Source organism: Sinohyriopsis cumingii, chromosome 10 (assembly GCF_028554795.1).
Source record: "Sinohyriopsis cumingii isolate HCF-2022 chromosome 10, ASM2855479v2, whole genome shotgun sequence".
NCBI classification, from domain to species: domain Eukaryota; kingdom Metazoa; phylum Mollusca; class Bivalvia; order Unionida; family Unionidae; genus Sinohyriopsis; species Sinohyriopsis cumingii.
The window spans coordinates 11,279,710-11,292,541 of NC_142970.1; the positions used below are offsets into that span (position 1 = coordinate 11,279,710).

Genomic DNA, 12,832 nt, shown 5'->3' on the forward strand with positions numbered 1-12,832 from the left:
GATTTATAACAAGAAATACTATTTATTTATATTTAACTTCATGTAGGCATGACAACTATGCATGACGAACCTGCCATGTTTACACTTTGTTTTCTAAATTTAAAGATGAAATATTTGAGAATTGTCAATAAATGAAGTATGCAATTTTATTTACGACGTCATTAAAACAAATTACGTCAATAAAATATAAGAAATATGAATTACCTTGATACTTGGGATGGAATACAGTTATGTCACTACTCCCAACGCGTGTGGCATACAGACGTCCATTGTCCCAGAATATGGCACGGAGACACCGTGGAATTCCCACATTGAAAATGGAAACAAGTTGACATGAAGCTGTAAGTTGATGAATACAGGAATCATAGTACCCATAGCTACATACATAAATATTCCCGTCTTCATTTATAACGATTGATGTAGGGTCTTCAAGAAGTTGATGCTTGTATGTATACTTACATTGACTGGGATTCATAATGTCGAATCCATAGACACCAGTACCAGGGGATTTACGACCAGCATAACACGCGATGTAAACGATGTTGTCTTTTGTTGTCACGTAACTCAATCCGTCACCTTCACAGATCTGGTGAACCGTGTCAGCATGTCCGTCGTCAAGTGACACGATGCACCAGTACATCGTGCCCTGTTTTACTCCACTGACAACAAGATTATCCTTGAATCTGACAACACCATAATATTCATCCAATACTCCATACAGAGGTAAATTCCTGGTCGTTGTAGAAACGGATGACATGTCGGTAGAGTCAATGGACAGTAGTATTATCAGACCGTCGCCATGAAGCAAACAAATTGTCATGGAATCCATCAGACACATGCCACGTGGTTTTGACTCCAGTCTCTGTGTCTTGGCCAGGAATTTTCCGTCACGGAGACGATGAATCCGGGCTTCCCACTCATTGTAATCTATGACGATTATCTTATCTTGGCAGACGACAATAGAGATGTAGAAGGGGTCCTTGTCGACTGTGGAAATAAAGTCATATAAACATTAAGACACATCATCACAAAAATATTAAACATATATAATTATATTAAAATATGAAATAACTTGTACATTTGCAGTGTGTAGGTATTAATACATTAATAATATTTTAGTTAATTATATTTATGATTTAAAAAATCATCCCTGTTAAATTTATTATATTAATCTATTGTTTTAAATTTAACTGTCAGAATATTTCAATGGTGATACTGGTTGCTGTCTTTTATATTACTGAATTTGCATAGGCATATTTATATTGAAATACTAAAATAACTTGTACATTTACGTGATATAAACATTCAAAAAATGTATAATATAAAGATGACACACATCTACATATTAAATAATTGACCATTACAATAGCCGTAATGGCGTCATCATTTTATTATTATTACAAGTGAGATTTACAGCAGACATCACAAAAAACCCAGTAATCACACTATTATAGTTCTGTACAGTATTTTAGTAAACTGAACATACCAGCAACAGTGTGTTAACACGTTCTGTGTGGAAAGTGATATTGTCCCTCATTTTTAATCATGTTACGTACGTGCATTCGTGCGGGTGTATTACTCGTATACTCCTCCGAAAATGGACAAGACAAATTAAGACATGGGTCCATCCTTACGTTAAGTAACTCAACCTCTGTGTCATTGCTTGAAAGCTATAGAGCAAATGTTTTCATATCACTACCGCATAACAACTGTGAACAAACGGCCATACACCAAAAGTAAGGGGGAAACATTTTTATTTTAAAAAGCGGGATTTGAGTCAAAGTGAGGAAATGATGGATATCAAACCTGCAAACGGAATAATGGCTGACGATTTTAACAAGCACAGCTATAAATAAAGCATGATCACGCACTAATTCAAACATAGTCAACTTAACTTCCATTTATTAACAAACCCATAGCAAAATATAACAGTATCAATAAAAATTTAAATTTGTTTCAAATTCAAAAAAAATCAGGGGGAATTTTTTAAAAATTTATATCATTTAGCCTGATGAATGTTATTTCTCTCATTCTTTTAAAAGTTGTTTAGCCATATCATTACCTTGGCCATGCAAACGGGATAGGAGGGGCAGGTGAACGAAATTCACAAAACAACAACAACAACCACATCAATAATAATAATAATAATAATAATAATAATAATAAATCATAATAAATCATTCATCTAACATTTCCCTGTCATAATCAACATTTAGTCGTTACCCTATACATATTTGCTACCATGAGTATTTCTATGAAAACCGTGATAGTAAATGACTTAAATCATTTGCTTGTCTTCTACATTGTCTCACATTGGGCTGTCTGATTTGGATTATGACATCTGCACCGACAAGAACGCTGGTGGAAACAAGCAAATCCGCGAAGCCCGATATTCTAATGTTTGCATGACGCAGGGGTCAAAACAGCGGTAGCGATTTGTTCCGACAGAGTTTGAGTATCGAGTTTTGAAGGAGCGCGCGTCTACAACTTATCATACAAAATTCGCCTACTATATCAATCTCTCGGAGCAATGAAAATATCACACAAACATAACGGAATAACGGAAAACAGATTACACAAAGGTTTCTGTTTTAAAGATTGCATATGTTGGTAAATGAGGTTACTTCATAATATAAAACAAGCATCCATCGTCAGCCTTTAACCAAATTGTATCATTGTTGTTAATGATGTTATGTGCAAAGTCCTGGTAAACATTTGAAACGATCGAAGTTATAATTTGCAAAGACATTTAAGCCTAAACACCTTCAATATGTCTGGGGTTCTCACTTTTTGTGTAGTGGATCTCATTTTAATTAATATAATTTTCCATGAGAACTATTTTACACGCTTGAAGATCCCAAATCCAGATATATAATTATCGATATGTGTCGAGTTTTATTTCTCAATAAAGTAAAGTCTTGCACCATTTTATCATATCCATGAATAGTAAAGAATCAACTAGGCAAATGTTGTTCAGCAGCGGGGGGGGGGGGGGGGGCGGTGAACAGATCAATTTTGGAGCACGTCTTCTTTGAAAATAATGCTTGATACGAATCAAATAAAACTACAAGGTCAATAACGTCAAACAAAACCTCTAACCAACCGAGAGTTTCTCTAATTGGGTAAGCTAATTTTCTTATGTTATTTTTGATGTTCGTGTTTTCAAATTGATATGTGTGTTTGTTTACCCACATGGACACTCATTGCTGGTCGTCACCATTCCTGTTGCTGTCTCGTAACTAAACATTTTATCAAGTCCTACACGATATCACGACCGAGGATCCTTGTTCTGTGGCTTGTTCACGTGAAAAGAAGGTTTTGAACTTAATCGTATCCATATCCCTTGAACACCAAGTCTGATCAATATTTCGCAGAGTAGGTTATCGATCTCCATTAAGCATACCTAAAATAGTACAGTTATCTCTAATCACTTAATTATTTGTGTATACCACTGAGTAACACAAATCACGTCTGTGTTTTTGTGTCTACCTCGAGAAATTATCTGAGATGGATTTGTTTATTTGTTTAGCACCACATCATCGTAAACTACGAGATTATTAATAAATCCATGGAGGTCATCTACAGATGGGGCTCGATCAATATCGGTGATAAAATCAATACTATCATTGCCGTTCTAGTCCGATAATTTTGCATTTTCATTAAAATATTTAACCACATCCTAGTATCTCTGATCATCTACGGATGGTGCCAATGAATATTACTTATCCCACTTGAGCCATCTCGTTATCAGATTAAACAATAATTACATCTTACCAGACCCGGATGGGCTTATGATAATGTATCTGATGGAATTTGGTAGCTCTGGATGATGCTTGATAGGCTCTTGCTTTCGTGTCGTTGATAAATCAATGACATCCGTGATGTACAAATATAATAAATAATATGAATTTATATTGTGTTTGATGCAGAACATAAACCCCTACAAGACGATTAACAATAATAATAACAAAAACTAAAAGGCGTGCACTTACAGGAAAGTGTGAGAAATGTGGTACAAAAAATACAAATTTATTTCCAGACACAAAGTGTCTGGTGCTGATATCGCTGCTTCATTAGGAAAATATCATGAACTATATGGGCTAAATAATCAGGAGTAAAACATTTTCCTAAATATAACTATTGTGGTCCTGGAACCCGACTTGATATCCGACTTGACAAGAAAGATCACCCAAGACCTGGAGAGTAATCAATAAATGCGATTAATAAAGTATGTCACGCTCATGATGTAGCATACAAAAATAAAGATTTACAACAACGACATATTGCAGATGTGAAGTTGATTCACTCGTTAAATTCCATAAAAAAGACATCTCTCAGACACAAAACTTGCTATCTCTCTAGTAAAATCGGTGATGAAAGACAAACTAATATTGGGGGCCGGTAATTAATCAACCGATTGGTATTATTATAATGGGATCAATCTATTATAGCCCAAGAGGATAATGGAGGGGTAGAGAAGCGATTAGTAATGTCAATGATTTAGCAAATTTCACACCTTATGTTGCTGGAATGTGTTAGCACGACAGACAATATGGCAATTGTATCTACAACCACCTAAACAAATTTAGTATGCACATGTTGATGTCAGCGCTCCCATTGAAGTTGATCATGCAGATATGTTGTTTTTACCACATGATACTATTAAAACATGTAGACGTCAATCACGCACATACAAATAGGCGTTAACTGTTGTTGACGTTGCACGTACATACAAATAAGCAGAATCACTATCAATTAAAACAGCAACTGAAGTTGCATTTGCTTTTGGACCTATGCGATAGCTACAGTTGCAACAGGCTGACCCTGACAGGGAATTGCTTGGTGCAGTATCATCTCTGATACAAAAACATAACGTCAAAATCAGATGAGTGCATCACAATTCATTGCGATAAGGCAATTGTTGAACGACTTAATCAACACTTGCTGAGCGTTTTTTTGGATACCAGTATGCAAAGGAAATATCCACCAACCTTATGTCCTTGGATAAGAGATATCATGAATGGAATGTAAGACTACCAATTGTAATAGCTGTGTTAAATAATGAAATTACCCGAGCAATGTCTATGAAACCTACCAGTGCATTCAAAAAAGCATATACCAATACAACGACATGACTTCTTCTCAAAACAACCAGTACTAGGAAATGTGAATACAAGATATTTATGTGAACCTGCTGAACTTGAAGATGGTTAAAAAAGAGCAACTGGTCCTATTTGGAGTGTGACGGCACATACACTTTCTAGCATGGTAAGATCCACGGGTAGACCTGCAATCTACAGACTAGCTTAAACTGCACCTCAACGTGGATTTGTATGTGAACAATTACGAGTAATTCCTAACCACACAATTACCATCGCCTTACTTTTATGAACTGGCTCCTCGACGTCGATTACATTTAAGACAGGTCAGAATCACATGTTTGCGAGTGTGACCAAGATTACTATTAAGTCTATCTACGGTAAACTGTTTTGAATTATTATTTGAATACTGCCACAACATTACCGTGTTACAGCTCGCACAATGATTATTTTGTTGTTTTTGTCAATGTCATAATAAATTCAACATCATGATCAAAGTCACGTTTGTTTTTTGTCACACTGTTTATAACTATTTTTTTCTTACTACATCATCGTTATTTTTAGAGTTTGATTATCATTTTCTGTGATGTCGATGATAACCCTCCGCAGCTAAGATATTCTTCTGACTCGAGACACTGCTAGATAAACTAAATTTGAAGATTCAATACTATAATCAACGTTCCAAATATTTGTATCATAAAAAGGTAATCCTTGTGACGAATGAATCGTTATAGCGTATCCTAGCGTCCATGGAGTTGTGTCCATTGTTAACGCGTTCTCAACAACACTGATAGGGATAAAACAATATCATTTAACACAAAATTTTGTTTGCTACCATAACCTGGAATTTCAACGTCGATATTCTGACGTCGAGTATCTGCTGGGCGATAACACAATGATACGCGTAAATTTGAAATGTTTACTTGATGTAACAGGAATAATTGTTGTTGAAGTGTATCAAGAACTATCTTTCTATTCGTAACTATCAAAATCATCTGGTCTCCACATATTCCAAATATCATTCATATGAATTTCTGAAATTATCTCACGTATCATTTCACACTGATTATTTTTCGTTGTAGTCTGAATAATGTATTAAGCCCTCTTAATTCTAGATCAAGTGTTCTACGATCAACATTTATTTCTTCATAATGATTAATAAATGTCTTGAAGCACTCATGTGGAGACGATCCATCAAAAGGTGGCGGTTGATCATGATCGCCACACATTATCACAGCAGTATTTTTGTCAACAACCGATCAAGAAATCTATTTAATATCTCCAGCAACATTGTACATATTTCATCCCAGATAATAATGTTTGGAATACATGTTTCGCCCAGTCGTGAAGGAGTCCATGTATCTTAATTCCGTTGGAAGAAGCTGTGATAAGTATGAGATTTAACTCCTCGTTCGTTCATTTCTCTGGTAAGTCTATGTGTAAGGGATAACACAATTATATAAAGTCCTCGAAATAATTCCATCACAAAGGTTGTTGTACCAGAACATCCTGGTGCGTTTAGATAAAGTCTTATGACTGGTCACAAGTTCATATACCGATGATGCTGATGACGCTTCTGATATTTGATTATTTTTGTAATTCCAACGTCGGCAGATTCAGAATAACTAAGTATCTTTTCTTGTTTTATTTTCTATTCGTCCCATGATGCATCAGAGCCGATATGTAGATGCTCTAGCAATCCTGTATTTTTTATTGATATAAAATGAATCTGTGGCGAATCTAAGAGTGGCATCAGGAATTATATTTATCATAGATAATAGATTTATCGAAACGTACGCAAGCATCAAAGATATTAAATGAGTAAACTGCGGTGACTAACCATTCGTGTAACTCACAATTCTACCTAATTTAGTACCGTCTGATAAATTAATATTACTTCCACTTATAAATGTGTTTCTCTTCGTTGTATCAGCAATTATAAAATGGAGTTCAGCATCATTTATAATTAATATTGTACAAGGTCGTTTATGATCATATGATCCTCCTTTAGGTAAAATTTACCAATTATTTTTTCTGCCATGATATTTTTGCAATTTTATTCTCAAAATCAATTATATCAGGATTTTCATCAGCATAATATGTCTTTTCTTGTGGTAACAAAACCTGTTTCCGAAGAATATATGATATAGTTTCTTCACTAACAATCAACGATATCTATATTTTTACATCAAGCATATATCGTTATAAAATTATTGAAGCCCAATCGAATTCCCTAAAATGTTTTCCAAAACAAAAAGCTACAATTGGGTAAAGTATTTTTGGGTGCAAATTCGAATGACTCAGTACAATCGAACCCAGTCAGGTCAAATCTGGTAAGGGTTCGTTTACCGCAACTCTAATCATCGCGTGTGATGGATGCCGAAGTCTCTTAAAGTATTTATAATATTCTCCTATTCCAAGAAAACTTATTGAATAACATGCAACCATATGAACTCACATAACATCCTTATAATCATATCAGGTAATACACAATCCACCGTGTCCGTATTCCACACAGATGCGTTGTATTTCTTCAAGAAATGGTAACCGTGTTAGTTTACATGAATTTTCCTTTTGAGCAAAGTGAGCAGCAACTGACGGAACGGTAAAACAATTACTTAGTAATTGTCCAGCATCATCAGTATATTTCAAGTCAAGATTTTTCATTTCTTCATGGAGAGATTCTGTACAATAAATATGTTCATTTGGTCGTACAAATTGATCATAGTTTAAATCATCAGAACTTCGAAACAACCGCACGGATACATGATCGCTTTCACCCATATTTTTAATAATCAAACATAACACCATTATATAACTTAACAGTTCGATTTCGTCTAAATGTTGTTATAGCCGAGGTCCAGGCATACGCATTATGATCAAATCTATCTATCGGAGCTCCTTTCGATTTATATTTCGATCGGTACAAAATCTCTCCGGTTATTGTTTATGATCATTATTGGAAATTGTAGTTACTTTCCCAGTTCAGCAAAATCTTTGATAGACGCTCCGGCATCTTTAACAGTTTCTGCCAACTCATTTATTTATTTACGATTTAGATCTGTTAAACCGTTTACACGCATCGCATTTGTAAAATTTTCTGTAATTCACTCGGCTACATAATTCAGCGTCGAAAATTTCACTTGTCTGAAACCATCATCGATAGGCTTATTATTCAGCGGATATGTTGCATAAATAACTGCGGTCACAGGCTACGCTCGTTCATAATAGGGATTGTCAATACTAGTCAATATTTCTGGTTTGGAATTTTTATTTCACGTAACATATTTCCAGTTAGAAGACGGACAGGGTCACGTTTGTCACGGAAAATCGAAGTATCGATTTTACTCTAAAACATTTTACTCCGATTTTACTCCAATACATTTTACTCTAAAAATATATTTTATTGTCGAGACCAATAACAATCGTCGCCGCTTGTTGATCATTCATTGTAGCATCGATTCTGAATGCTGAGCACACATGAGCTGCACCATCGCCGCGAAATTCTCTTTTGGAGTCACGAATACTTTTAATCAGAATATTCGCAGGATCAACCAGAGTTCGCCTGCGCAATCCATTTTTGATCGATCATATTAATGGCGAAAAACCTGATAATTGTTTATGCAATTTACCAGTCGTTACACAAAGTATAAATTGCAAATTCTATAAGACGGGCTGTAATGACAATGCGCTAACGCTATTAAATCTGTGAACGAAGAGACTTGAAGAAATAGTTTAATCAATAAATACATCTGGCAAATATTTTGATATTTGCGTGTCGTCGGTTCAGCGTGTCGCAGATTATATTGTCAAATCGGCGTTTTCGAAAATTATAAGCAAAATTATATTTCAGGATCACCTGATTGTGTTATATACAAACACTCAGGACGAATATAGATAACTCTGTCAAACATAGCTCTCTCCGGTAGAGAATTAAGTTGTTACCCCGCTTGTTGCTGCATGATGACCTCAGCGATTATTTGTTTGTGTCATTATTTATTAACTTAACTGTTTGTGTCGCAATTAGCTGTAAGTGGATTAGCGTAATTTTGTAATAATTCTAAATAGAAGTAGGACATTTACACCATTTAACTTCGTAATCGACAAAATTCAAGGTAGAAAATAGTAAAGCATGCACCCCGTTTATGTGCACAATATAGATAAGTTAGTTTGAGATCTCTAGATAAGATAGCTATATACAGACATAACATGTATTTTAAATCGACAGAAATATATGTGGTATTGTTTTATACGGTATGTTTTGGAAATCGAGATAAATCCCCGCTACAGTTTATAACAATTATGATTGATTCATTTCTATCAATCCAGCATAGGTAACTTCATAATAATTTATGAAACATATTTCTGCAAGTATGTATCCGTTGCACCGTGTTAGCGTGGCTGATTCTCATACTCGAGCTCTGGAGTTCCAATCCCAACTGTCTTCGGTGGCGAATATTTCGCTGTTTTTTTATTTTAAAATGTTGGAGTTTTCATGCACACTTCCTCCGTTTTGCATCTCCACTGGGTTTGATATTGGAGAAATGTGCTCGAAATTGAGACGCCTAGACATCTCTAAATTTCGTTTCTTCTAGGGATCCGATGGAGGGTTGTATATACAAGAATTTGTGGAGTCTCCGAAAATAAACAGTAGCGTGATGTGAGCTCTCAATCTCACTGAAGAGTACCCCACTCAAGAACATTCAGAAACAATTTCAGCCAAAATGAAAAGGCCTCTAATAAGAAAGATCTCACAAAAGGACACTATGGAAAGGCAAAAGGCAAATGAAGGGACCGCTCATCATTACACTGTTCATTTTTTGTTAAACAATGTATATATCATTATATTGTTATTATTTAAATATATCTTTATTACATATAGAATTTTGAAAATATTAATGCTATATTTCTGCAATTCAAAAATTACAACATGACGTTATAACATTATCTAATCAACTTAATCCTGAATAATAATTTGTGATTTTGAATCAGCAACGAAAGTTTGATGATAAATATACATTACCAGCAAAATATCGATTTATTACGCTGATTTAACAATCTATGTTACAATTCTTGGCGACAGTGAAAGATACAGAAGTGAAACATTTGTTTTTCTCAGAATTATCTCACGGATAAGAAACAAAATTATTTTTGAATTATGTCAGATCGTGAAAAGATCCATTGTAAAAGTGAAAATGAAAACAGTGACAAAGTCACTATGGATTTTAAAAGTGAAAGTTTTGTCAGTAGTGACTGTGGTAATAGCTAAATAGAATAATTTATTTCTGACTATAGTAAAAAATTTATTTAGAATATAATATTTATATTTTTATATTTAAATTTTATCAATAATATTTATTCTTATTCAGATTTATTTTTATTCAGATCAATTTTATTCAGATTATAATATTTATTTTGATTTAGATTTATTTTATCTGACAATAATATGTATTTTTATTCAGAAATATTTTTATTCTATCTTGTGAAATTATTATTGTGTAAGGTTCTGTTTTCAGTAGAAATTCTATTATTTTGAGTATCAGTTACCTCAGCAAATTATGAAATCAGTCCTATAAATATTACTTTGAGTACCATTAATCCCAACAAAATATGAAATGTGATCGATAATAAAAGTTTGAGTAACATTTACCCCAGCGAATTCGATAATCAGTGACGAATAATATTTTATTTTTTCCGATAATAAATTGATTTATCCTGATAATAATATTTATTCTGATAATAAAAATTCTTCTGATAATAATATTTTGATGCAATTTTCTATTTTCAGTAGGATGTTTCCCTATTCTGAATACCATTTACCCCATCAAATTATAAAATCTGACCTTCAAAATTTTGAGGATCATTTACCGCATCAAATTATACAATCTGACTGATTTTCATTATTTTGAATACTACTTACCTGAAGTCTGGACGAGAATCAGTAAAAAATAAATTCTGTAATAATGTATTTTATTTCGAATGATTAGGAATCAGGATTGAAAATCAATCATGAAAGTGAAGATCTATGAAAAGATCTTTATGATCTTACATTCAGATTTATATTTAGAAGTTCGTGTCACAAATCAAGCAAATGTCCGATCTGATCAGTAAGCTTGAAATGCATCTTTGATAATAGCGGATTATGAAATCGCAGATACACTAGATTAACGGGTTTTAACGCAATCAAAGATCCAGGTGGGGCTTGAGGCGTGACTGTATAGAAAATATATCACTGCAGGGCCTGGCAGGATTTTTCAAGATCTACTATTGATAGCAACTGCCATCGACTGCATCAAATACAAGATTGTCTGCGATCGTTGATGTTATATTAGCAATGCCTGGCTAAATATGCCTGCCACCAACATATAGATTATTGTTGTACCTTAAGATATCTGCCGGTGGGGCTATTTTTCTCCATGCGTGATGATTTGTGGATGGTATTCATCGATTAGATCAGTGGCTGATTTTGTTAGTTCGTCGGAATTAAATCCTGGTATTTTGAATTTTGGCAATTCTGCTTCGGTTATTTTATAATGTTCGAAAAATAATAGTTTTAGTTGGTATGTAGGACCTCCGTGGTAGAAATTTTTTAATTCTCCGTCGAACATTACCTCTTCAGTGATAATCCAGTTGACATATTTGAGATCTGATGCAACTTCATTTAAATGTTATATCATTTCATCGTCGTCTTTATTGTATTGTGTGACGCTATAAAAAAACATTTCGTAGGTCAGCAAGTGCACGTGTTATCAGGTTTAATGTTTTCAGGAAATGTTTTGATAAATTCTTCATCAATATATGGAATACGGATTTCGTGATCAACATCATATAATGTTCTTATTAATGTAGGAAGTTTTGTACATTCAGACGCAGTAAAAAAAAACTGTTCCTTTAGGAAATAAAGAACCATCAAAACCTTTGGGTGTTAGTATGCATATACTTTCAGTGAATTTTCCTCGATATTCTGGAAGCTTCAGAAATATTTTCTTATCCGTGGAAAATTCAACACGTTTTGGTTATGGTGGTCCTTCAAATTCTAGCGGAACCTCTGGCAATCCTAATACGGTTCTGGTATATATAAGGTGATTGATATATATCGACGGAATAATCTACCGAATTGATTTTTTATCGCGGTTGATAATGTTGGTTCGTGAACAGTGATATTAATTTTGGGTTCTTTCCTGCTTTAGATTCAATTCTGCGCTTGAATTCATCGTTGATTTGTTCGACTTGCCAATTACCTGTGTGAATACTTACAACTTGCCAACCGTGAGTTCCATCGGGTTTATTTGTATACAAAAATACCAAAGATTTATTTGTTTGCAATACAACGAATGAATTTGATCTAATATTTGGCCATCTATGATATGCTCTCAATTGTGCTAGTGCTATTTCTTTCGCTGGAAAGTTGACGCTGAACTGAGGATTGGTTGAGTTTGCTTATATCATCTTGGGTTTTGATGGAGTTGTATTAGCGACGATCTGTTCCAGTAATTATTGCGATGACGACATTAATAATAATCCTTAATTTTAAATCAGAATTCTAAATCCCGATTTTCTAAATCAGACGTTGATTCTGACACAGTCATTGCCTCGTTATAAATCTTGATCATTTATGTGATCTCATTATCTGATATTCTTCCATCGCTAAGGTCTGATGATATCAACGAAGATAATTTGGAGTATGCTAGTGTCGCTGTCTGCAACTTTATTGTATAGTAATGCAATTTTGT

General features: G+C 34.1%; 1 protein-coding gene across 1 annotated transcript in view; it reads right to left on the reverse strand.

The window, feature by feature from the left end:
- Positions 1–12,832, reverse strand: part of LOC149789592 (uncharacterized) — a 55,527-nt gene that overhangs the window by 29,072 nt on the left and 13,623 nt on the right. Inside the window, exon 3 of the mRNA XM_089973333.1 lies at positions 205–987. Within this exon, the coding sequence (XP_089829459.1) occupies positions 205–987 (783 nt within the window). The remainder of the gene's footprint in view (positions 1–204; positions 988–12,832) is intronic.